This window comes from Schistocerca americana, chromosome 3, assembly GCF_021461395.2.
Source record: "Schistocerca americana isolate TAMUIC-IGC-003095 chromosome 3, iqSchAmer2.1, whole genome shotgun sequence".
Taxonomy (NCBI): domain Eukaryota; kingdom Metazoa; phylum Arthropoda; class Insecta; order Orthoptera; family Acrididae; genus Schistocerca; species Schistocerca americana.
Genome location: NC_060121.1, coordinates 556,842,618 through 556,869,475, shown reverse-complemented (window position 1 = coordinate 556,869,475; position 26,858 = coordinate 556,842,618). Strand labels below are relative to the sequence as shown.

Here is a 26,858-nt window from a genome sequence, read left to right as displayed (position 1 = left end):
TGCTTATATTGTCTGTGTGTGTGTGGGGGGGGGGGGGGGGCGCTTTTTCATTACCATACACATTTCATATGAGTGTGAATTTGGTAATGATGTCAGCTGTATGCAAATAAACAGTTACTGCAAATAATGCTTTCTTGCTGATCTTCCTATATGAAGGTAATTTAAAAGTAGCATTAGTTAGTAATTTTTAAAGAAAATTGAAGTTTACTTCATAAACTTTCACAGAGTTTATAGCTTGAAAATTAGCCCAAATTTGCAATTACGCTATGTGTATCTCACAGAAAGGCCAGAGATTCAAGCCCACATGGGAGCTTATTAGCAATCATTTTTCTCATAAAGCATTTGTGATTGGAACAGGAAAAGGGAAAAGTGACAATGGTACATGCAGTACTCCTCAGCACACACCAAAAGGTGGCTTGTGGAGTATATATGAGTATGTAGATGTATCAGAATTCTGAATAATATGAAATATCTTCTACAATGCATCACAGAACATCAAATCTTAATTTATGTGTCGAGAATAGGCACTGATATGTGTACTCATTACCAGATCAAACATTCTCAGTTAACTCCTATTTGTGAATGACGGATATCTGTATACAGCACTCAGTGGACATCTTTAATCTAAGTGAGGTTAGTATATATCATCAGAACTTGTTCGAGAAAACATATCTTGGAAATTTCAGCATGTAATCAATCAACCAATTACTCCGGTAATGCATTTTAATTTATTCAAGCAACATGTTTTGTATTTTAATATCATTGCTATAAATTCAAGTACATAAGTAAATTTTATGTTCTGTTCCATTTTCAGAACAATTTCAGCCGTATTATTACATCTTTTGAAGACCTCTACAGATCTTTAATTGATCAGCTAACTGTTCTGACAAATGAAGATGGCCCTACAACAAAAAAGTATGGTCCCCTTATGGTTGAGAGGTATAAAAGGATGTGGGTTTATTCAAACCTCAGAGAGCAGATTGAAGTTCTTCATAATTTAATATTGGTTACTGATGTATTGGAAACTCGCAATGCAGAAGATTTTGCAGGAATCCTGAGACTGTGCTCTGTAAGTACTGTATCTTTCTGCTTTGGATTTTATGCATGATGAAAAAGAGTAAACACATCAGTCTGAAGTCCAGAGTTTAAATTAAGAAAAACACTGTCAGGTGTTAGAAAGTAATATTTTGAAAATGGTTTTGGTAACCTGTTAAGCTGAAATAAGTTTCTTCCTTAAATTTCGTTATTAAATTACATAAAATATGTGCTGTGATGTTTCCCAGCATATTTGTTACTAGTAGGTGTCTGCCAGAGTTGCATCTTAAGTTCGGAATTATATTTTGGCAAACAAACATCTTGCTATCTTCAGATGTTTCCAGTCCAATGTTGCTGTGTTCTGATTGGCATACTATATATGTAGTCCACTACTCCAGCCATCACTCTTCTCCTGTTTCCATCCATGCAGCTGATGTGGTGGGTGGTAGTGGTGGTGTGGTCAGTGACGCCTAGATGTGAACTGCAGTCCCCAACCTCTGAACAATTGTCATTGTGTGTGGATCGCACTGTATAGCAATGCTTCACTTTTTTTCAGTTCAGTGTAGTGTTCCATGCCTGACTGTTGTAGGCCACTATCTCTGTTAGACTATCGTGGAACCTAATTTCAATGGTGTCTTTCATCATGCAATCCCAGGAGGAGGAAAACTGCCTAAGTATCTTTGTTTTGTTGTAATTTATACTATGACCAGTTTTTACACTGTGGTTGGCCATGGCGAGTTTTGTGCTCTAGCAAAATTCATTTTGTCGAAATATCATGGAGCACTTATGGTGTGATCCAGCTGGATAACCGAGAATTCTGCAAGTTAAATTACATAAAGTGACATTCCAGTTACCCAAAATGATTTAGCCTTACCATATACAACTACGTACACACAATGCAAACCACTTTGAAGTGCATAGCAGAGCGTAGTTCCCAAGACCATCAGTATTCCAACAAGCTCTTGATTAAATAACCATAGAGCAATCCTGATGATTACTAGCTACTAAAATTTTTGCTGCAACATGCTGTTCATTCTCAGCAAGCTGCTTCCATGACCCCAGAATGAAAAATTCAAATGACAAGCGAGGTGACACACACACACACACACACACACACACACACACACACACACACAGAGGTGTTAGTGATGCATGGAGTGTAAACATACAAGTGAAACTTCTAAATGACATATTGACAAACTAAGGTTCTTTACTCCAAATTTATGCTTCCCCTCCACTCCATCATTTATGTAAGTTTCATATCTGACTATGAAGACATACCATGTTTGCTGTTTTCTGTCATGGTTTTGTAAATATTTGACACAATTTTTCTCTTTTAAGGAAAATGGATTTGGAGAGCAAAAAGAAGCTTGGAAACTCCTCACTGATGTCCCAGATGAACCTTGCAAAATTATTGGCTTCTTACAGAATGTACTTCTCTTACGTACTTTCAACTACGAATCAGCGTAAGCATTGACAGAATCTGTTGCTTATTTTCACTCTCAAATTAAAAATTGTCTTGTAAATTTTATTAGGGATTACAGATGTTAAATGAGGTGGTTGATGTCTCAGTCCAAAATAGTCTAGCAAATACAAGATGATTAAACTTAACTAGTGTGCTTCAGTGTGTATAAAAGGGTGAAGATGATAGGTTAGACAATCAAATAAATTCTCAGTTACTACTACAGTCATTAATTCATTAATAAATGCCACATAAAATCAGCTAACTTGGAGACATCACGTATACTTTATCACAAACTTTTGGTCTCCAAGGGGATCAGCCAGAAAGGACTGGGTACAGGCAAGGTGAAGCCTTAGACCTTTAAAAAGTTGTCCCCATTTTGTATATGAGCTGTCATTCTCAGATTCAGTTCACTAGCACTACAGGGATACATACAGAATCGTTTTATTCTAATTCGCATCAGACCATTCACCCTCACCCCATTTCTTTGCTTCTGAAGCCAAGAATGTAGCAACAGTGGGAAGCAACTTGCGACAATTGTGGATTAGATGCTCATTAACCATGAACATTATGCTAAGATTAGTACCTTTTGAATTGCTCAGGCAAAGATTCACCCTGGAGCACAGAATGCTGAGTTTTAGGTAGAGCCATGCACATCAACATTGCCGTGCCATTTCTCTGTACAGCCCTTGTGAGCACTGTGCAGTGGAAAGTGGGACACTGTGCAGTGGAAGTGGTTATGTGTGTCTCAGTGACCACTTCCAGGTGTGGAAATGCCCAAGAGATAGAACGGTTCTGAAAAGAATCCACTGAAATAGAGGCTCAGTAAGGCTGACTGAATGTTGAAGACCCAACGGGCTGCATTTGGACATCGTTATAGCAGCCAGGAGTAGGTAAACCACATGAAGGCTATGATTCACCAACCATGTGATGCATACATCCTGAAGTTGTCAGGCCATGTATGAGGACCATCTGCCCCTTGATTTAATAGTAGTGATTTACAATTGGAAATAAATGTGCAACCCTGCAACTGAATGCCAACCAACAGCTGACATGGTGGCAATCTTTAGTGTAGTGAGGATCAAATGCAACCTAATCATTAGAGAGACCAAAAAGAGATTCCATTATGAGTTCCTTAATGCCATAAATTGTTCCACTATATCCATTATAGTGTGGAAGATTACAGAACAAGTGCACCAACCTCTATTATAAGTTAATTGCAGTTAAGTCAGCATTTAACCCTATTCAGTGCAAAATTTGGGGGCACCAGCCACAATCAAAGTTAAACAAGGGAATTGACTGCTTTTAAATTTGACCAAGGCCCTTGTTCGGTTTTCTTGAGATGGCCAGGGTTTAATAAGCATACAGTATTAAGATGGCAGCATGTTTCAGTTTTATGGATGATGTTGAGGAAGGAATGTTATGTCTTCACCATTTAAATTGTGACCAAACCTGTATAGGAGTGATTGTGAAAAAGGTAAACCCTTGTGAAGATTATAGTGGCAGGAAATTTGAAGGGAGATTTTGTCTGTTGAAGGAAATGGTGTGATGATTGTTAAAAAAAATAAATGATAGGTAAGGATTTCCAACTGATCGGGATAACCCTATTCCGCTGATGAACAGACTTTTAATTACATTAATTTACCTGCCCCTCTTATCTATAGGAATAATTTTCACTGCTAGATATATTGTAAGAAGAATTTTTACATACAGGAAACACAAAAATTCACCTTGTGTGTCTGTACTGTAAGTAACGGTAATAAACAGCTGTTGGCACTTGACCCAACTATCCAGAAATAACACACACTTTACAGCCAAGTATGCCAGTAACTAAGAAACATCAACAAAAAACATCTTTTCAGTCAACTTAAAGCAGTTGTGTGAAAGCTGGTGCTTTGGGATTATGTCTTGTTCATTTACTGTATAAAACAAATCTTTACAATATTGTGGTTACGTAATAAGTCTCTTAAAGTTTCTGCATCTATAAATATTGTGTTGAAAATAAGTGAAATGAAATCGCAGTATAGTCCCTGATTTCGTAAGAGCCTTTAGAATTTCTACCAATAATGCATTCATAAAGAACCCAGGCAGCCACCAAAAAAATTTGACATTTAGGTAACAATATTCTGAAAAGGATAGCTGCTACTCACCATACAGCTTAAATACTGAGTCACAGATAGGCACAACAAAAATATTCGTCTGTCACAAAGTGAGCTTTCGGCCAACAAAAAACAAAGATGATGTGACTTACCAAACGAAACTGCTGGCAGGTCGATAGACACACAAACACAAACATACACACAAAATTCAAGCTTTCGCAACCAACCGTTGCTTCGTCAGGAAAGAGGGGAGGAGAGGGAAAGTCGAAAGGATGTGGGTTTTAAGGGAGAGGGTAAGGAGTCATTCCAATCCCGGGAGCAGAAAGACTTACCTTAGGGGGAAAAAAGGACAGGTATACACTCGCGCACACACACACACACACACACACACACACACACACACACATCCGCACATACACAGACACAAGCAGACATTTGTAAAGGCAAAGAGTTTGGGCAGAGATGTCAGCCGAAGCAGAAGTACAGAGGCAAAGATGGTGTTGAAAGACAGGTGAGGTATGAGCGGCGGCAAATTGAAATTAGAAATTAGCGGAGATTGAGGCCTGGCGGATAACAAGAAGAGAGGATATACTGAAGGGCAAGTTCCCATCTCTGGAGTTCTGACAGGTTGGTGTTAGTGGGAAGTATCCAGATAACCCGGGCGGTGTAACACTGTGCCAAGATGTGCTGGCCGTGCACCAAGGCATGTTTAGCCACAGGGTGATCCTCATTACCAACAAACGCTGTCTGCCTGTGTCCATTCATGTGAATGGACAGTTTGTTGCTGGTCATTCCCACATAGAAAGCTTCACAGTGCAGGCAGGTTAGTTGGTAAATCACATGGGTGCTTTCACACGTGGCTCTGCCTTTGATCGTGTACATCTTCCGGGTTACAGGACTGGAGTAGGTGGTGGTGGGAGGGTGCATGGGACAGGTTTTACACGGGGGGCAGTTACAAGGGTAGAAGCCAGAGGGTAGGGAAGGTGGTTTGGGGATTTCCCTCTATTATATATATATATATATATATATAATAGAGGGAAACATTCCACGTAGGAAAAATATATCTAAAAACAAAGATGATGTGACTTAACCGAACGAAAGTGCTGGCAGGTCGATAGACACACAAACATACACACAAAATTCAAGCTTTCGCAACAAACTGTTGCCTCATCAGGAAAGAGGGAAGGAGAGGGAAAGACGAAAGGAAGTGGGTTTTAAGGGAGAGGGTAAGGAGTCATTCCAATCCCGGGAGTGGAAAGACTTACCTTAGGGGGAAAAAAGGACGGGTATACAGACACAAGCAGACATATGTGTTGACCTGCCAGCACTTTCATTTGGTAAGTCACATCATCTTTGTTTTTAGATATATATTTCCTACGTGGAATGTTTCATGTATATATATATTTTCCACATGGGAAAAATATATTAAAAACAAAGATAGGCACATATCCATCCACACATATACAGACACAAGCAGACATATTACTGCTTGTGTCTGTATATGTGTGGATGGATATGTGTGTGTGTGTGTGCGAGTGTATACCTGTCCTTTTTTCCCCCTAAGGTAAGTCTTTCCGCTCCCGGGATTGGAATGACTCCTTACCCTCTCCCTTAAAACCCACATCCTTTCATCTTTCCCTCTCCTTCCCTCTTTCCTGACGAAGCAACCGTGGGTTGCAAAAGCTCGAAATTTTGTGTGTGTGTTTGTGTGTTTTTTTATTGTGCCTATCTACCAGCGCTTTCCCATTTGGTAACTCATGGAATCTTTGTTTTTAATATATATATATATATATATATATATATATATATATATATATATATATACACACACACACACACACACACACACACACACACACACACACACACACGCATGCAGGACCTCAGTCTGTGGCAGCTGAGTTAGTGCATTATAGGAGAGGCAACTGGGTGGGGGTAAGGAGGAGGTTGGGTGGGGGGGGGGGTAAAGTGCAGCTAGTGGGAGCGTGTAGGGATGAGGTTGAGAGAGGGTAGGGAAGCTAGATGCAGTTGGGGAGCATCTCCACTCTGTGGGAAGTAGCAACTATTCTTTCAATAATATCATTACATTCCATCCTGGATTTTCCATTGTTTGACATTAGTTAAGATAAACAACCAAAACAAGGCACTTGGGGCATAAGCACGCTCTTTCATGAAGTCTTATCCCATATATGAATCCAGATGAGGAGCTTGTACTAAAGATCTAAGCTATAACTGAACCAAACTTAATGTAGCAATTGATACATCTTCTGTTTAACATTCTATAATTCCATAATGATCAGATACTTTTATTTTCCATTTTGCCGTACATGCAAACAGGCTAGTAGCGAGGTATAAACACACTTTAGCTTGTTGACAAAAGTGAGAGCATGTGACAGTGATGTCACCAGATATTGTCTAGAAAACTTAGGGGCCTGTGTGCAAATTCATATCTCTATTAACATCTTCCCCCCATGAACCATGGACCTTGCCGTTGGTGGGGAGGCTTGTGTGCCTCAGCGATACAGATAGCCGTACCGTAGGTGCAACCACAACGGAGGGGTATCTGTTGAGAGGCCAGACAAACATGTGGTTCCTGAAGAGGGGCAGCAGCCTTTTCAGTAGTTGCAAGGGCAACAGTCTGGATGATTGACTGATTTGGCCTTGTAACAATAACCAAAACGGCCTTGCTGTGCTGGTACTGCGAACGGCTGAAAGCAAGGGGAAACTACGGCCGTAATTTTTCCCGAGGGCATGCAGCTATACTGTATGATTAAATGATGATGGCGTCCTCTTGGGTAAAATATTCCCGAGGTAAAATAGTCCCCCATTCGGATCTCCGGGCGGAGACTACTAAAGAGGACGTCGTTATCAGCAGAAAGAAAACTGGCATTCTACAGATCGGAGTGTGGAATGTCAGATCCCTTAATCAGGCAGGTAGGTTAGAAAATTTAAAAAGGGAAATGGATAGGTTAAAGTTAGATATAGTGGGAATTAGTGAAGTTCGGTGGCAGGAGGAACAAGACTTCTGGTCAGGTGACTACAGGGTTATAAACACAAAGTCAAATAGGGGTACTGCAGGAGTAGGCTTAATAATGAATAGGAAAATAGGAACGCGGGTAAGCTACTACAAACAGCCTAGTGAACGCCAAGATAGATACGAAGCCCACACCTACTACAGTAGTACAAGTTTATATGCCAACTAGCTCTGCAGATGACGAAGAAATTGAAGAAATGTATGATGAAATAAAAGAAATTATTCAGATAGTGAAGGGAGATGAAAATTTAATAGTCATGGGTGACTGGAATTAGAGTGTAGGAAAAGGGAGAGAAGGAAACATAGGTGAATATGGATTGGGGCTAAGAAATGAAAGAGGAAGCCGCCTGGTAGAATTTTGCACAGAGCACAACTTAATCATAGCTAACACTTGGTTTAAGAATCATGATAGAAGGTTGTATACATGGAAGAACCCTGGAGATACTAAAAGGTATCAGATAGATTATATAATGGTAAGACAGAGATTTAGGAACCAGGTTTTACATTGTAAGACATTTCCAGGGGCAGATGTGGACTCTGACCACAATGTATTGGTTATGACCTGTAGATTAAAACTGAAGAAACTGCAAAAAGGTGGGAATTTAAGGAGATGGGACCCGGATAAACTGAAAGAACCAGAGGTTGTACAGAGTTTCAGGGAGAGCATAAGGGAACAATTGACAGGAACGGGAGAAAGACATACAATAGAAGAAGAATGGGTAGCTTGGAGGGATGAAATAGTGAAGGCAGCAGAGGATCAAGTAAGTAAAAAGACGAGGGCTAGTAGAAATCCTTGGGTAACAGAAGAAATATTGAATTTAATTGATGAAAGGAGAAAATATAAAAATGCAGTAAATGAAGCAGGCAAAAAGGAATACAAACGTCTCAAAAAGGAGATCGACAGGAAGTGCAAAATGGCTAAGCAGGGATGGCTAGGGGACAGATGTAAGGATGTAGAGGCTTATCTCACTAGGGGTAAGATAGATACTGCCTACAGGAAAATTAAAGAGACCTTTGGAGATAAGAGAACCACTTGTATGAACATCAAGAGTTCAGATGGAAACCCAGTTCTAAGCAAAGAAGGGAAAGCAGAAAGGTGGAAGGAGTATATAGAGCGTCTATACAAGGGCGATGTACTTGAGGACAATATTATGGAAATGAAAGAGGATGTAGATGAAGATGAAATGGGAGACACGATACTGCGTGAAGAGTTTGACAGAGCACTGAAAGACCTGAGTCGAAACAAGGCCCCGGGAGTAGACAACATTCCATTAGAACTACTGACAGCCTTGGGAGAGCCAGTCCTGACAAAACTCTACCATCTGGTGAGCAAGATGTATGAAACAGGCGAAATACCCTCAGACTTCAAGAAGAATATAATAATACCAATCCCAAAGAAAGCAGGTGTTGACAGATGTGAAAATTACCGAACAATCAGTTTAATAAGCCACAGCTGCAAAATACTAACACGAATTCTTTACAGACGAATGGAAAAACTAGTAGAAGCCAACCTCGGGGAAGATCAGTTTGGATTCCGTAGAAATACTGGAACACGTGAGGCAATACTGACCTTACGACTTATCTTAGAAGAAAGATTAAGGAAAGGCAAACCTACATTTCTAGCATTTGTAGACTTAGAGAAAGCTTTTGACAATGTTGATTGGAATACTCTCTTTCAAATTCTAAAGGTGGCAGGGGTAAAATACATGGAGCGAAAGGCTATTTACAATTTGTAGAGAAACCAGATGGCAGTTATAAGAGTCGAGGGACATGAAAGGGAAGCAGTGGTTGGGAAGGGAGTAAGACAGGGTTGTAGCCTCTCCCCGGTGTTATTCAATCTGTATATTGAGCAAGCAGTAAAGGAAACAAAAGAAAAATTCGGCGTAGGTATTAAAATCCATGGAAAAGAAATAAAAACTTTTAGGTTCGCCAATGACATTGTAATTCTGTCAGAGACAGCAAAGGACTTGGAAGAGCAGTTGAACAGAATGGACAGTGTCTTGAAGGGAGGATATAAGATGAACATCAACAAAAGCAAAATGAGGATAATGGAATGTAGTCGAATTAAGTTGGGTGATGTTGAGGGTATTAGATTAGGAAATGAGACACTTAAAGTAGTAAAGGAGTTTTGCTATTTGGGGAGCAAAATAACTGATGATGGTCGAAGTAGAGAGGATATAAAATGTAGACTGGCAATGGCAAGGAAAGCGTTTCTGAAGAAGAGAAATTTGTTAACATCGAGTATTGATTTAAGTGTCAGGAAGTCATTTCTGAAAGTATTTGTATGGAGTGTAGCCATGTATGGAAGTGAAACATGGACGGTAAATAGTTTGGACAAGAAGAGAATAGAAGCTTTCGAAATGTGGTGCTACAGAAGAATGCTGAAGATAAGGTGGGTAGATCACATAACTAATGAGGAAGTATTGAATAGGATTGGGGAGAAGAGAAGCTTGTGGCACAACTTGACCAGTAGAAGGGATCGGTTGGTAGGACATGTTCTGAGGCATCAAGGGATCACCAATTTAGTATTGGAGGGCAGTGTGGAGGGTAAAAATCGTAGGGAGAGACCAAGGGATGAATACACTAAGCAGATTCAGAAGGATGTAGGTTGCAGTAGGTACTGGGAGATGAAGAAGCTTGCACAGGATAGAGTAGCATGGAGAGCTGCATCAAACCAGTCTCAGGACTGAAGACCACAACAACAACAACAACAACAACAACATTAACATCTTTGTCTCTCCTGGGCACCTTCTACGAAGAGTTAACCACAGTCAAAATTCACAGTTGGCTGACAATGGTTTGCTTACCTGCTATTAATGTTGGTGCAACGCAGGCATATTTTAAATGTAGATCGCTTCTAGCGATGATCACAGGAACTTCGTTATCTTGCTTTCTGACTGAGGTTGGTGCACTTGGCCATATAAGAAGGGTTTACAGATGTGGGGAAAGGTGCCCAGTTAGTGTCTTAATGTGAAGTGTTAGTTAACATGAGATATATAATGGTGAGGTGGGGATAACATTTTACTAGAGTGACTACCACTGTCATCCAGGATTCAATCTTTCAGCAGGACAGAGCCATTGTTCATTGGGGAATTTTTTAAGATAAAGTACTACATGCGAACTATAACTTGGCATTTGGTGAGTGGGAACTGTGGGGTCAGTAAATGGGCTTATATGCAGGGTGAGGTGGAATGAGGGGAGAGGGGTGGGACAAACTCCACCTCCATGTACTGTAAGCACACAGTGTAGGCAACAGAAACCTGTGTTTTGAGCTACATCTAACTGTTGATAACTGGCTTCCTTTTTCAAACTAGAGTAGAAGGTAACTCCCACAATGGGACAACAACTGTGTCAGCACTCACTAAAAAAAAGAAGTCACAATGAAAATAGCCCAACAAAACACAGACAGTGACAGCACAGTTCAGTAATAAAGCAAATGACATTGCAGTTAACACTGACTAATGGTATGCTGCACAGTTGGCAATGAACATCTGCAGATCACTACAGCATGAATTCTGCCGACTGCTAGTGATCAGAACTAGGGAGTCTATGTGCCAAGTTATAGTTCTCACATAGTATGTTCTGTCATCTCTGAGAGGCAGCCAAGGAAATCCTCCTTGCCCTTTTTAATCTAATTTTAGACATGGTGTATTTTTACTGCTCATAGAGGGGTCATACTTGTCTGAGTGATTATCGTAGCGTTTCTCTAAGTAGCCACCTGAGGAAGAGCTTGGACTGAATGGCAGACAGCCACCTTGTCTAGTTTGTCAAATCATTAGTTCTTTAGTTGCTTCCAATGTAAGTTAATCAGATGTCACTACAGTATTGACAACATGATGCTGATAAAGGTGACTATACAGCTGGCTTTCGTATGCAGGTATTATGTAGTAGGTATTATTCCTTGATTTAATAAAGCTCTAAAATGCCACATAGAGGCATAATATCCTCAGACAGCTCCATTGTGAAGCTTCCGTGGTTATATAATTAATTTTTCCGGTCCATTGTGGCACATAGCTGTTGGGGAATTGGGCAGCCCCATTGCCGGTCTTCGTTCTGAGGCTGCTGAGCCTTCACTGTCCTTCCAGCAGCAACTCCTCATGGATTGTCATGCATACAAATTCTTCTCTGATCTAAAGTCACTGGTGTTCCATACAGTCAAAGACCGACCCTTGGTAATTAATTTCACCAACTGTCTATGAGCAACCAAGGCATTTGGGATATGCATATAGCAAGACATTATGGCAGTTGCTGTGTTCCAAGTTTAGTTTCCCACAAAATGGTGGAGTTGACTGTCACCTTGGACACTTAGTGTTCCAGAGGTAACATAGATTTACAACAGATGAACAAAAATGCTGCTACTTACTTCATTTTAATTTTTTTGAAAACAGCTTAAGGTAGTTTACACTGAGGAATCTAAGCTGGTAGATCACCTTGGTTGCTCAGTAGTTTACCCCAATTGGTCCTCAAGATATGTTTTTCGAGCATGTGGGAGTTTTGTGCTCTGATCTCAAGGGCATTGGAAGCAGATGAGATTATCAGAGACACAAAATTCTACATAATATGTTTCCCTGAATGTACTGCAAGCCATTTAGTGCGTGTACTCAGCACAAAAATATTTCCACTCCATCCAGGACACCCTACTTTGCTTACATCCTCTAGGGAAGGAGATGATATTCTTCTGGGTACCTAGACATGTGGGGATTGGTGACAACGAATTGGAGATTCAGCAGCCAAGAAGGCATGCACACAACACACTATAGCACAGTTTAGTGTACCCTTACATACAGTGGACTTACTGTTGAGACTCGTGACTGTTTGTCATTGGGAGGAGGACTGACCAAAAGTAGGAGAAAGCAGGCAATAAAGCCTTCTATTTGACATTGGCGTAAGTCCACCAACCTACTTAGGCAGAATAAAAGTTTATTAACATGCTTCCAGATGGGGCACCATCCCTAATGCCTGGATTTCTTTTGCAATATTTGTAGTGCTTGTGGTATATAGATGTCAGCACCCCACATATTTATAAAATGCATAATGTCCAATATATGGCTTGGGACTTGCTCTCTGTTTTAGTTGACAACATTGTCTGAAAAATCTTACAAATTTCTGTCTAAAATGTCAAGTCACTCCCAAAATTTTAAGGTATTATCTCCTACCCATTGTCCAAAATTTTGGTTCTTTTGAGTTGAAAATTTACTGTTACCTTTTGGATATCTAAATACTCTTTTATATCCATTATGACACTTTCTCCTTCTGTATAACTTTAATTACTTTTCCATTGTTCTTGAACAAAACTGAAGGGAGCTCTTTCCTCTCATACATCATATTTACGAGGGTCATCCAAAAATTAAGTTTATATATTAAAAAAAAAAAAAAAAAAAAAATCTTGGCATAAGCATCACCAGAATTGAGGTACTTGTCTTAGCTTGGAATCAACATTTTTATTCCAGTGTCATAGAATTTGCTGCCTGGGAAAGGAACCAGCATGCAACGGCTGTCTTGAGAGAGTTCGGAGTGGAAAAATCATAAAATAATCTTGATGTATATTTAGATTCAATATCTTAGTCAATTACTATTCTTCTGTACTTTTTAAGTAAGTTTCCCCTGAATTGTATAACTGTGAGCTTTTGCATGGGTGTTCTGAAAACTAATGTCTCCAAACTTTTTATGTGGAAACTCTTAAAGTTTTATAAATAAAATAAATGTTATTAACATTGTACATCTTTATTCTTCATATCTCCACACTTATTTCTCAATATAGTCACTCTGGTGACAAACACATTTCTTTCAATGGGGGACCAGTTGTTGATCCATCACTGTAAAATGTTCAACTTTGTTGATGGAGCCACAACCTCACCTCCACTTGCAGCAGTTCGTCACTGTCAAAGTGAAGTCCTCAACAGTTTTCTTTAAGTTTTCGAAACAGATGTAAATCGGATGGGGCTAAGTCAGAACTGAATGGAGGGTGATTGACAACAGTGAACCCAAGGCATCGGATTGTTGCAGATGTCACAGCACTCGTGAGTTGTCTGGCATTGTCATTTGAATAAATTAAATCTGCAAAACCCTTTACAAAAGATACTAAATTATATTCCATGAAATCTTCATCCATAATTTGTTCTTGGCTAAACATAGTAATTAATTTAGATAGTAATCTTAACTTAAATTTGTTAGGGGATTGACATAATTAATTGTAGCGCGTCTTTCATAATGGGAGACTTCTAGAGAATGTTCTGCTTCGGTATTGCAGCCACTGCTGTATTGCTTTTTCTGGTAGGCTCTCCTGATTGAGCAAATTCCAACCAGAAAACCAGTATGTGTCTGTAGTAGGAAAAAATTATTGTTGCCCTTGTACACAGTTCATCCTGTTATAATTGGCCACTATCTGCAAGTACACCACAAAAATTCATGCCAATAGGAATTGCCCTTCTTTCTTCCCGGCCATGATATTGTCAATCAATGTGGTGTGCAGCCATAAAGTCCTGAAGGTCTACTGGTATTATCTAAGAAATAATATTTGTACAACTGTATCAAATAAGTAACCTCATGGTAATAAGATAACATGGAAATTCTCCAGAAGTCGCTGTTGGCAATAAGTTATTAGTTATGTGAGAGAAATTGGCAATAAGAACTGAAAAACAGTATATTCTTAGCAGTAGCAAATGCTGCTAAATTCTCAGTAATAACAGAAGGCACCAACAAGTCAGTAGTGACTGCTGTGACTACTGATGATAAAATCTGCAATAGTGAAGGAGCTGCTACGTTCTCTGTATTAGCAGAAGGTATCAAGTCATCAGTTGTAGCAGATGACAGCAAGTTCTCACAAGGAACAGAAGGTAAAAGTATTTTTTAAGTAATAACTTAATAGATTAACGTATTGGATATTACAGAGGGAATTGGCATATCATCTATCAAACTGTCATTATGAACAGTTTCACCACTACCAGAGGAGAACACACTAGTTTCTAATTCTTTTAATTGTGGTTCCATTTCATTTCCAATTATTGCAATAGTTTCTACATTCTTAGATGTAACATATTTTAAAGTAATTTCTTTTTCTAATATTTAATCTTTGTTTATTGGAACATCCTGTACTGAACTAACATTGCTATCTAATGTTCCTTCCACTACATTTAAACAATTATCTATATCATGTAGAAGTTTATCATCTGTGTTAAAGAGTCTTTTCAGTTCATGAAATGTATTGTCTGTTTAAGCAAATCCTTCTGTCTTCAATTCTGTAGTCATGTTTGAAATCACGTAACTCAAATTATTATTCATTTTGCTCATTTGTATTGAAATCTATAAAATGACCTGCTTCAATATTGTTGTGCAATCATCTGCTTAGTTTCTTTTGAAGTAATATTTTACTCTACAAGAGCTATTGCCAATCTCCTAACTAATATTACAGTAAAAAATCTTAAAAATTCATTATGTAAAACAAATAATAAATTATTTGGCTTTCTTTTGTTTGTATTTTTTGATAGTGAACTAAATTCCCTCAGCTAGGTTTTTGTTATTTTTTATTTGTGTTTATTTTTGTTATTGAACATTATTTGAAAAATTGACTTTGTAACTGTGTATTTACCTAACCATATATCTCTATCAACTGACAAAATCAAGTTGTTATGAAATTATTCTTAAGTAATCTCATAGCAGGATCAGAGACCAGATGAAAATGTTTTATTCTTCTTCTGAAGGCCACTTCTTTTTCCGTAGCTTCTTAGTTTTCAAATCCAGGTTCTTCACATTAGGTTTATATTTCACCGCAGAGTCGCCACATGAGAAGATGTTTGGTGACAGATATGTAATTAATTCACATAACAAAATTCATCTTAGTTAATTTCATTGTGTATTTTAATTTTCAATATGAACTTCTTCCTTGCAGAATGTATTACATTCAATAGTTGCCACATGAGACACTTCTTGGTGGCAAAATCATAAAACTATCTTGATGTAGATCTAGCTTCAATATATTAGTCATTTACTATTCTTCTGTACACAGTAAATAAGTTTTCACTGTATTTTATAACCATGAACATTTATTACATGAATATACATGTGTATACAGTCCGCAGCTAGTGGTCTAGTGGGTAGTGTTGCTACCTCTGGATCATGAGGTCCTGGATTTGATTCCTAGCCGGGTTGGGGATTTTCTCTGCCTGGGGACTGGGTGTTTGCCTTGTCCTCATCATTTTATCATCATTCATGAAAGTGGCTAGATTGGACTGTGTGCAGATTGCGAATGTGTACAGGTGCTGATGACCACACAGTTGAGTGCCCCACAAACCAATGTTCACCATCATATATTTTCAGTATGGAAACTTTCTTAGCAGTAAAATGATTTGCATGTTTGTTGGCAAAAAACCTAAAACCTGTAGTAATTTATTGTGAACTTTGTCAAGTGTACAGAAACAACATAATGAGTGAATGTTCCGTCCGGAAATGGTGCATTCAGTTTAAAAATGGCTGAACCAACATTAATGATGAAGAGAAGAGTGGACGCCCGAGCTTTGTGATGGACGATCTTGTCGCTAATGTTGATGAAATGATTTTTGAAAACCATCGATTCACAGTAACGGAGCTTTCGCTTTCTTTTCCACAAGTTTCATGGACTTTGTTGTTCGAAATTGTCACTCAAAACCTAGGCTACCACAAATTTTGTGCACGATGGGAGCCTAAAATGCTTACAGAGCACCATAAAGAACAGTGAATGGGGGCAATGTTGACATTTCTGGAGGCCTACCACAAACGTGGTGGTTCATTGCTGGATCTAATTATAACTGGTGACAAGACTAGGGTGAAACATGCCAATTGTGAGACAAAATTACAATCCATGGAGTGGGGGCACGCAAAGTCCCCCCAAAAACCAAGAAAATGTTTGCAAACCTTGTCAGCAAGGAAGCTGATGGTGACAGTGTTTTGGAATAGGCATGGTGAGCTTCTTATTGATTTTCTCGAATGTGCAGCAACCATAAACTCTGCCTAGTACTGTCAAACTTTGCACAACCTTAGAAGAGCACTTCAAGACAAACACTGAGGAAAGCTGACGTCCTGCACGACATTGCCTGACCTCACACAGCAAACTGCACTAAAGAACTCCTTAATTCATTCAAATGGGAAATTTTCCCTCATCTGCCCTACAGCCCCGATGTTGCACCAAGCAACTTCCACTTGTTTCCTAAGATGAATTACTGGCTTGCAACGCATTGCTTTGATAACAATGCGGAACTCCAGGCGGGCGTGACCCACTGACTGAAGTCTCAGGCAGCAGAATTTTATGACAAATGTCTTCATCGCAATGATAAGCACCTGAATGTGGAAAAGTAGTATGTCAGTTGCACTTTCAGATGTGTATAATAAAATGTATTTCTTGAATTTATTTATTTGTTTGTTTATTTTTTTCCTTACTTTCTGAATAGCCCTCGTATTTCACCTTTGTGTGTATCTTTATCTGTTACCACTAGCTAAGGAGAAATTATCTCTGTTTCTGTTAGGTCTGGATATTGGATGAATTAGCTGTGTAACAATTCATACTGTTTCAAGTGTCCAGTTGGTAAGAATTCATATTCACACATCTTACAACGATTTTTATTTAGAATCAATACTCCTGTTACATACCCTCACCCCACCTTTTTATTTTACCATGGAGATAAAGAAAAGAAGATACAGATTCTAAAATGAATGAAAACATCCCATATGCACTACTTTAATCACATCTCATACACACTACTTTTATCATCACCTCCTCCCTTTGTCTTCTCCTGATACTTCTTTACTTAAAAAAAATTACAAAAGGACTGTGAGAATTAAACTGTCAGCAGCAGTGCTGAAATATTGTGTGTCAACTGCATTCCTTAAAATAAGTATGAAATACGAAGTCCAACGTGTGTATTTAAACAGCTACAAGGCATTTAAAATAAATACTATTTCAATGTTCAAATCTCTAATGTAAAACAGATTATGAAGATGTAGATGTTGCGTTATGGTCTCAAAACTAAAGGCTTCTAGGATACAAGAAAAGCATTTTGATAGTGAACATTGAATGTTGGACATTGCTCATGAAAGGTTTTCATCTTCTCAGATTCTCCGGTGCAATGATCTCCATAAGGCTGCTGTTGCTGTTGTGTTTTTAAGTTACGATTTACTTATCCCATGTAGTATATTGTGTGCACCCACAATTTTGCTCTCTTCCCATAGTTTCTTTCTCTGTGTCCTACGTCATAAGAAATTATTGTTTTATGTTAATTTAGTAAGAAAATATCTGTTGATGTTGAGAGAGAATTTTTAAAATGAGGCCCTGAATGAATTATGCATTTCTTTCAGTTGTAACAAGAAACTTTATGAAAACACAAATGTGTTTTGCTTAATAGAAGACCAGGTTACATCTCTGGGACATGCTGAAGAACAGTCTCCAGTGATGCTAGTTTGGGGACTCGTAAATGCACTTTGTAATCCAGATGTGCATTTGTTAGAATCGTACCAGCTACTTTCTGAGCTAGCTGTAAGATTAGGTGTATTTCAGTACTTGAAAAAATGCATTGAAAGTGAAATATTTCAGGTTAGTGAATATTCCCATCACATTCTATAAAAAATTAATATAAGACAGGAATTGAGCTTCTTTACAGTATTGTAAAATGGGTACTGTCACAGAACTAATTTTTATTAGAATATAGTACATTATTTTATTATATTATTTAATCTTATTTTGGGTTGTAATGGTAGTAGTTAAATGCAATGACACTGACCTCGAAATTGCCTCATGCTTACCATAATCTCTCTGCTGTCCTTTATCACTCTCTGCCATGGGTGGTGCCAGACGTATATTTAATACTAGATTAACTTCTTATTAGGGGTTTTGTAGAGAGTTATGTAGTAAATTTGAGGTGAAACATAAAAGAGGTAATGTTTATTTGAGTAATTTCATAAATGGCTAATTACACTAATGAATAAGAGTACTCGGTGTTCTCAGAATCGTGTGAATTGAGTCAAAAGTAGGGGAGTGCATTAAACAGCTTGGCACACATTAGGAATGCTGCAGCAGTTGCTGCAGAACAAGTCCTTTTCTTGGCTTAGCATCTTAGTGGGCTGTCAGTAGGTGAACATTATACTTGCACTCGACAGAGTAGGGTTGGTGCCATGTGGCTTGAGGCTGTGTGTGCAGCTGTCACTGTTTGGCTGCAGCTCACATCCGAACATCCAGATGTCAGACACTCAGAGTTGTACCAAACAGTGCATGTTGATAAGATTATCAACCAAAACTTTGATCTGGTTTGTACTGTGTGCTGTCATACAGCAGAACGGGCATATACTTTGATTAAAAGTAACACTAGAAATACCAGAGCCCAATAAAAGCTTATCTATGAGCCATTGATACACGTAGTTCCCATGGGTTGGTAGAGTGTTTGGTCGTCGTGAAAAGCTTTCGGGGTTCAAATCCTGTAAACATAATTTTTTTTATTTTTTAATGTATTATGCGTGAAAGTGTTGTATGGGACAACATGTTTATAACACGTAAAAGGGCTGTTTGGAGTTTACAGCAATGTCCTCTTGGCAGTCTGCTTTCACTTTATTTCTTTTACAGTAGTAAATCTATAGAGTATGAAGTGTTGGCAGAAGAGCCAACACTGTGTTGCTAGAGGAGGCCGAAATGCACGCGTTTAATCTCACACAGACTGGCGTGAGGTCTGGAACAAGGTAAAGTAATTATCCTATCAAGAAAAGAACGTAGTTGCTTGAATACTTAACTTTAATCCGCAATTGGTGAACATCTCTCTTGACTGTACATGCTTCACAAGATAAATATCAAATGCTATGGCGCCTTGCTAGGTCATAGCAAATGACGTAGCTGAAGGCTATGCTAACTATTGTCTCGGCAAATGAGAGCGTCAGTGAACCTTTCCTAGCAAAGTCAGCTGTACAACTGGGGCGAGTGCTAGGAAGTCTCTCTAGACCTGCCATGTGGCGGCGCTCGGTCTGCAATCACTGACAGTGGCGACACGCGGGTCCGACGTATACTACCGGACCGCGGCCGATTTAAAGGCTACCACCTAGCAAGTGTGGTGTCTGGCAGTGACACCACAGAGTACATTTGTAATTTCACAGAATACATATAAAGAATGGGACAATAGAATAAAGAAACAATTGCATCTCACATGCAGAAATAATAATGGTGGTAGTAGTAATAATAATAGTAATAATAATACACTTAATAAAATTAATAGTAGTAATAATAAACAAAATAATAACAATAATCATAATTACATAGCATTCAAAAATCAATGCAAACAGGGTGCCCCATCATCCCCCCCCCCTCCCCCCACTACACACACACACACACACACACACACACACACACACACACACACAGAGTGTCATTTGTTCAGGATTAAAGGCTTCACAATAATGGTTGCATACGAAGAAGTGTATGAAGCAGATTACTTTCATACACCAAGCACGTTTGATCAATCCCACATTTGCATATCCACCCAGTGTATTGCAGAATGAAAACTTGTGTCCAAATCATAACTGTAGAAGTTTCAAAGGGTCTTGATTGATCAACGAGTTTAGTCATAATTCACCCTGTTGGTGAGAGTTATAGAAATGGGGAGAACACAACTGATTGTATGTGAGGGACTACAGCTTAAGAAGATTATTCCACTGTTGCAGACTAATCTCTTCCAAAGAATCTCGAGCGGCATCAGATATTTTACAAATCATATGCCTGTACATTCTGAAGAAATGAAGGTCAAGGAGTTGACAAATGGAGGTTGTGTTTGGTAGAATTATGTGAATTTTTATTTTGTCTTCTGATAGGTTATATTGTACGTGCAGGTTATGAAGAACCCCAGTGTCTTTGTGGGGCCCATAAGAATCCAATATTAGCATCCGTTTCTCTCCACTGATTTGTTCCACTGCCGCTTCTTGTAGAAATGTCCTAAACATTTCTTTGGTCATTTTGCTGGAGGAGTGAGAGTGTGTGACGTTCACCTGCTGTATTTCTTTGTTGATAGTCCTTGGTGTCGATGTACTTCATTGTTTTACTGGCTGAAAAATGGAGGGTGGGAGTTCAACACTGACCACTGTAAATGAAAGTTCAACACTGATGACAGTAAATGATGTAGCTGACAGTTGCACAGTTGCATTTCACATTTCTTTACTTCTTTACTTTCACTGTTCACCCCCCCCCCCCTCCCCAATATTACACAGTTATGTGGCCAGTTCACTATTGGTAAATGTTAAGCATCATTAATGGGTAGCAGGCAAACATCAGCATACTGCTACAATAGTTTACTGTTAAACATCTATGAGCAGTAAATACCACACAGTTCACAGTTTTTGCTGAATAATAAGGTACATGTGACACTATTTCCCAAATAAATTGAACCGACACTGTCATTGTTTTAACACACAGCCTATTTGTGTTACACTAATTCCACTGTTAAGTTGAGGCATTGTTGTTACTTGAAACAGTACATAATTTTCATCTGAAAATCGGCCATGGACTGACTGTGTGGAGACAAAAAATCCGTTCAATACCCTCACAATATTAGGCATTGAAACTTTACATTGTTCGATGTTTAATGTACAGAAATACAATTAATATATAGCTCATTCAGTTAACTGAATACATCAAAAAAATTCCTCCTTTTTAACAGTTCCTTCTATGACAAAGGTTAGGCTGAATTATCCGTTTAAATAATGAAATTAACGGATATAGTTACGCAAACAATGCTTTTGGCGAATCTGGTAACTATTTCAGAATTAAATAAGGACTGGTTTTGCTAACATATTTTCTAATAGAGCCAAATAAATTCTTAAAGAATCCTACTAGTTCGTTTTCCAAATGTTTACAATTAATACACAGTTTATATTTGTTTAAAAGTCAACAATAGCATTTAAGTCACGAAACAATTATTGCTTTCACCCTATAACGAGAGATATTAACTAGGAATAGTCAAAATAAACTAGGGAATTAATTACATATACAAAACTAAGCACAAAATTAAGCCTGGTGCTATATTCCTTAAGACTGAGGGCCAAACTTTCTCTTTTATGGAAATGCAGATTATATTCATGTACGTTAATGGTAATTAGGCAAAAATGGCAAAACAAGAGAGGAAGTAAAGAGATCCCAGCTTGCTTCGTCACAAGTGGACGATTAAATATGGTGCTGGGAACATGGACTGACGACATGTATGTGTACTCAAATAACTAGGCTCTTGAAGGTCAATAAACAGCTTTGGAGCAAGTTTGTCTGTCTGTGAGAGCAATGGAATAACTGTGTACGTATGGGTTGTCGTGTGAGTGGACTGTACAACCCATACGATATCTTTAGAACCTCTAGTTGTAAGAGTGTGGCTCACAGACATCTCCTTGTTGAATCCACTTTCATCAGCGTTGTAGATATTTTCGTCTTTGTAGGCACAAGTTACTTGTTACCAGTCCTGTACCGTTTTCTGCATGTTGTTTCTGTTGTGGTACATTTTCACTGTAATAAAGGATTTGACCTTACACTTCCAGCACAAGACCCATCTGTCACTGGTGTCAAATCTTCGGAAATTTAACTGTCTCACTTTTGATTTCACCCACAATTTGATGTCTACATCATGAACACATCAACCTTCCTGGTGGTGGTGTTTGAAGGTCTCCATCACATGCACTGTAATGTGCTTGTGCTTCTCCTTCACAGACATTAACTCTCCACTTTCGCACTGCCATTTCCATTCATATAGCATACGCTGTGCAGGAAAACTAGTGCAAAATCTGTTTTTCATTACGGACATTGTGTGATGGACAAATGTTTGGGTTGATGCTGATTATTGACATTAAGCCAATACTTGAGGATTCCCATTTTGTCATGTCCTGAATAAAACACTACACTTTTCTCCTTCTGTGGCATTTCATTATTTCCGTTGCTTCAGGACTCTTTTGGCAACGATACTGAAGATGTCGACTCTAGTCCATTCGGTTGGTCACAAACGAATGATTCCGCTCCACCTGCTATGTGCTCGTCAATATCTAATGTTTCCTCTTCCATGATGTACAACGTATTCCATAGATCAGTTATGTCCAGTATGAATGCTGCAAACTTTCTCTTCTCTTCAGTTATTTTTGTTGTTGTATATACACAACAATCGCTATGCAACAGTTCGATGAGAATGTCAATAACTTTCCACAGATTTATGACGCACAACAGCAGTACGTATGCACAAACACGAGAATCTAGTCACAACACACGCATCTAATGTACGTAGTGCTGCCATATGCAGACAGTTATTATTATTATTGTTATTCTTCATGCTCGCATCGTTCTCGCACGATATTTCAACAGCGTGCCTCGCTGTCTTCTTCAGGTGCTACCTGAGACTGGTCCTTGGGTCGATCGAGTCCAGTATTTATGCCTGGGAGGAGCTGGGCATTTGAGTCCAGTATTTATGCTTGGGAGGAGCTGGGCATTCCCTAATCGGTCCGCGCCCTGAGTGTTCCATCTGTGGTCCGCGCCCGCCAGACTCTGCTTCAACGGACCCCTCCAGTCGCAGATGTTCCGACTGCCGTCAGCGCCCGTTCTGGCTGTCCTCAACGGATGTGGTTATCATCTGAGGTGTGTCAGACCCGGTCTGAGATGTTGCGTACTCTATCTCCTGACTGTTACTATGATTTCCACTTCTGTTTCGTGCTGGGCGCTCCCTAATCAGTCCGCGCCACGTCGTGTGTTCCGTCTGAGGTCCACGCCCGCCAGACGCGGCTACATTGTCACTCTCTGGTAGCTGGTGTTCCCTCCACCGTCCGCACCCGGCCTGGCCGTCTTCTGAAGTCGAGTTCGTGGTCTGGGGTGTGTCAGATCTTGTCTCCAATGTCAGACACCTTGTCTCACGGCTGTTCTCTCGGTCTCCACTTCTATTTCTTGTAGAATCCTGGATTGCCCTGTGTTGAGCTTTCACAAGCTCAAGCGCTGGATTCCAGGCAGTGCTGATTTGGTATCCCAAGTCACGGTTGATTGGATTGTCTGTGACCTTAATCTCAATGGCTTCTTTAATGACACTGTCCCAAAATCTTGAGGTCTGTGTCACAATCTTGGTGTCATTGTAATCCATTGAATGACCAAGTTCCGGACAATGCTCTGCTATGGCTGATTTAGTTGTCTGCCTGAGTCTGATATGTCTCTGGTGTTCTTTACACCTGATGTTCACAGTTCTGGTGGTCTGGCCAATGTATGAATCCCATACTGGCATGGTATGTTGTAAATACCTGGCTTGCGTAGCCCCAGTCATCTTTTACATTCTCCAGCATAGCCCCAATTTTGGTGGGTGGGCAAAATATGCTCTTGATGTCATATTTCTGGAGAATCCTGCTGATCTTGGCAGAGATAGGTCCGGCATATGGCAGGTATGCCATCTTCTTTGCCTCTTCTGGTTCTTCTTCTTGATCCTTTGGCCGGTTAGCAGGTTGAAGTGCCTTCTGGATATCTCTAGAGGAGTACCCATTCCTGCTGAACACTGATTGTAAGTGTTCTATTTTTGTGGCCAGACTATCAGGATCTGACAGAGTTTGTGCTCTGTGGACCAGTGTTTTGAGCACTCCATTCTTCTGTGCCGGATGGTGGCAACTGCTGGCTTGTAGGTATAAGTCAGTGTGCGTAGGTTTGTGGTACACACTGTGTCCAAATGTGCCATCTGCCTTTCTCTTCACCAGAACATCCAAGAACGGAAGTAGTCCATCCTTCTCCATTTCCATTGTGAACTGAATGTTCGGATGGCAAGAGTTCAGATGTAGCAGGAACTCATCTAACTTCTCTCTGCCATGGGGCCAGATGACAAAGGTATCATCCACATACCGAAAAAAGCACTTGGGCTGATACGTGGCTGAAGAGAGTGCTTCCTCTTCAAACCTTTCCATAAATAGGTTGGCCACCACTGGTGATAGAGGGCTGCCCATAGCCACCCCTTCTGTTTGTTCGTAAAATTGACCCCCATATAGGAAGTACGTCGAGGTGAGTACATGCCTGAATAGATCAAGGAGAGCCCCATCAAACTTCTCTCCAATAAGCTCAAGTGACTCCTTCAGTGGTACCCGTGTGAAAAGACCGTGACTCGGGATACCAAATCAGCACTGCCTGGAATCCAGCGCTTGAGCTTGTGAAAGCTCAACGCAGGACACTCCGGGATTCTACAATAAATAGAAGTGGAGACCGAGAGAACAGCCGTGAGACAAGGTGTCTGACATTGGAGACCAGATCTGACACACCCCAGATCATGAACTCGACTTCAGAAGGCGGCCAGGCCGGGCGTGGACGGTGGAGGGAACACCAGTGACCAGAGAGGGACAATGTAGCCGCGTCTGGCGGGCGCGGACCTCAGACAGAACACACGACGCGGCGCGGACCGACTAGGGAGCACCCAGCACGAAACAGAAGTGGAAATCATAGTAACAGTCAGGAGATAGAGTACCCAACATCTCAGACCGGGTCTGACACACCTCAGATGATAACCACATCCGTTGAGGACAGCCAGAATGGGCGCCGACAGCAGTCAGAACATCTGCGACTGGATGGGTCCGTTGAAGCCGAGTCTGGCGGGCGCGGACCACAGATGGAACACTCAGGGCGCGTACCGATTAGGGAACGCCCAGCTCCTCCCAGGCATAAATACTGGACTCAATCGACCCAAGGACCAGTCTCAGATAGCACCTGAAGAAGACAGCGAGGCACGCTGTTGAAATATCGTGCGAGAACGACGCGAACATCCGGCTGGATTCCCGAATATCCAAGATTATTATTGTTGTTATTATTGTTTATTTAATCGATTATTCCCCTTAGGAGAGCGACTGAACTTGAATTCATGATTTTATTTTTGGATGTTTTCCCCTCTGCCTCTGCCAGAAACTCTTTGTCCTTTCAGAATGTTCTCTCTTCTGTTCATCTGTCCACTTTTTACCAGGTTCTTGCGTTGTTCTTTGCTCAAACTTCACATTCATGATTTCACTCTGGTGGTCTTTGCGGTCTTTTAGAGTTTCTATGTTGATCTGTTGCAAGCCCCTCTAGACTTCCTTTAGCCACTCCGTGCTGCATTTATTCTTTGTTATGATGTCAAGTAGTTTCTTTGCTGTTCTGGTGTCCTCCTATGTGTAGATGTATATATCTGTGTGTGTGTGTGTGTGTGTGTGTGTGTGTGTGTGTGTGTGTGTGTGTGTGTGTAGACCTTCGCTCAGCATTTTCTGATTTCTTCGGTTATTGTGTTGGTCTTTTGATAGAGTTCATTCTGAGATCTCTTCATCAAAATGCTGTTTTTGCTTCTGGAAGAATCACAGTTTTGTAATGTCTCAGTTTTGCATCTGTCGAAATGCATTTCTTGTTGTAGTAGTCTGTTGTTAATTTATATGCCTTTTTCCGCTTGCTGATCATTTGTTCATTGGCAATTCTGTTTAGTCCTGATGACTGTATGATTTGTCCAAGATACTTAAAAGTGGCTGACTTGTATGACATTACTGTGTTTCGTGATTAGTGGGGACTTATTTTCTGGCCATGTTTCCATATACTGGGTCTTTTCATACAAAATTTGTAATCCAGTTTTCTGTGCAATTTCGTGTAGTTTTTGAACTGCGTATATCGCTCCTGTCCTGTTGTTTGTGATAATCGCAATATCATCCGTGAAAGCAAGGCATTTAACTTTAGTACTGTTTTCTTTTGTGATACCAGTTTGGACACATTTAACATGAGGTTCCCATTCTCTGATGATCTTTTCTAGAACAATATTGATAAGAATTGGGGATAGTCCGTCCCCCTGCCGTACTCTCATTCTTACTTCAAAGTGTTCCGATATCTCACCCATGAATTTCACTTTGGAAGTTGTTCTTATAAGTGTCTGTTCTATGATTTTCTGAATCTTTCCATCGATTCTGAATTCTTCCGTGGTTTTAAAGAGGGTTTCACAGTCTATTGAGTCATAAGCTTTCCTGTAATCGATGAATGTAATTACTGTATTCCTGCGCTTTCCCATTTGTAGTATTGTCTTTAGCCTCCATATCTGTTCCGCACATGATTGCCCTTTTCTGAATCTGGCTTGATATCCGCCAAGTAGTGGATTCACCCAGGGTTCTATTCTGTTTAGAAGTGCATTGGGGGAAGGATTTTGTATGCCACTGGGAGCAGAGAGATTCCTCTGTAGTTGTTGTTGTCAGTCTTGTCACCCTTTTTATGTAACGGGTGGATCAGCGTGCATTTTCAGTC

At 39.9% G+C, this 26,858-nt stretch overlaps 1 protein-coding gene across 1 annotated transcript in view; it reads left to right on the top strand.

The window, feature by feature from the left end:
* LOC124605709 (nucleoporin Nup188) overlaps nucleotides 1-26,858 on the top strand; it is a 271,799-nt gene that overhangs the window by 70,002 nt on the left and 174,939 nt on the right. Inside the window, exons 4-6 of the mRNA XM_047137581.1 lie at nucleotides 815-1,069; nucleotides 2,377-2,501; nucleotides 17,957-18,191. Coding sequence (XP_046993537.1) covers nucleotides 815-1,069; nucleotides 2,377-2,501; nucleotides 17,957-18,191 — 615 coding nt within the window. The remainder of the gene's footprint in view (nucleotides 1-814; nucleotides 1,070-2,376; nucleotides 2,502-17,956; nucleotides 18,192-26,858) is intronic.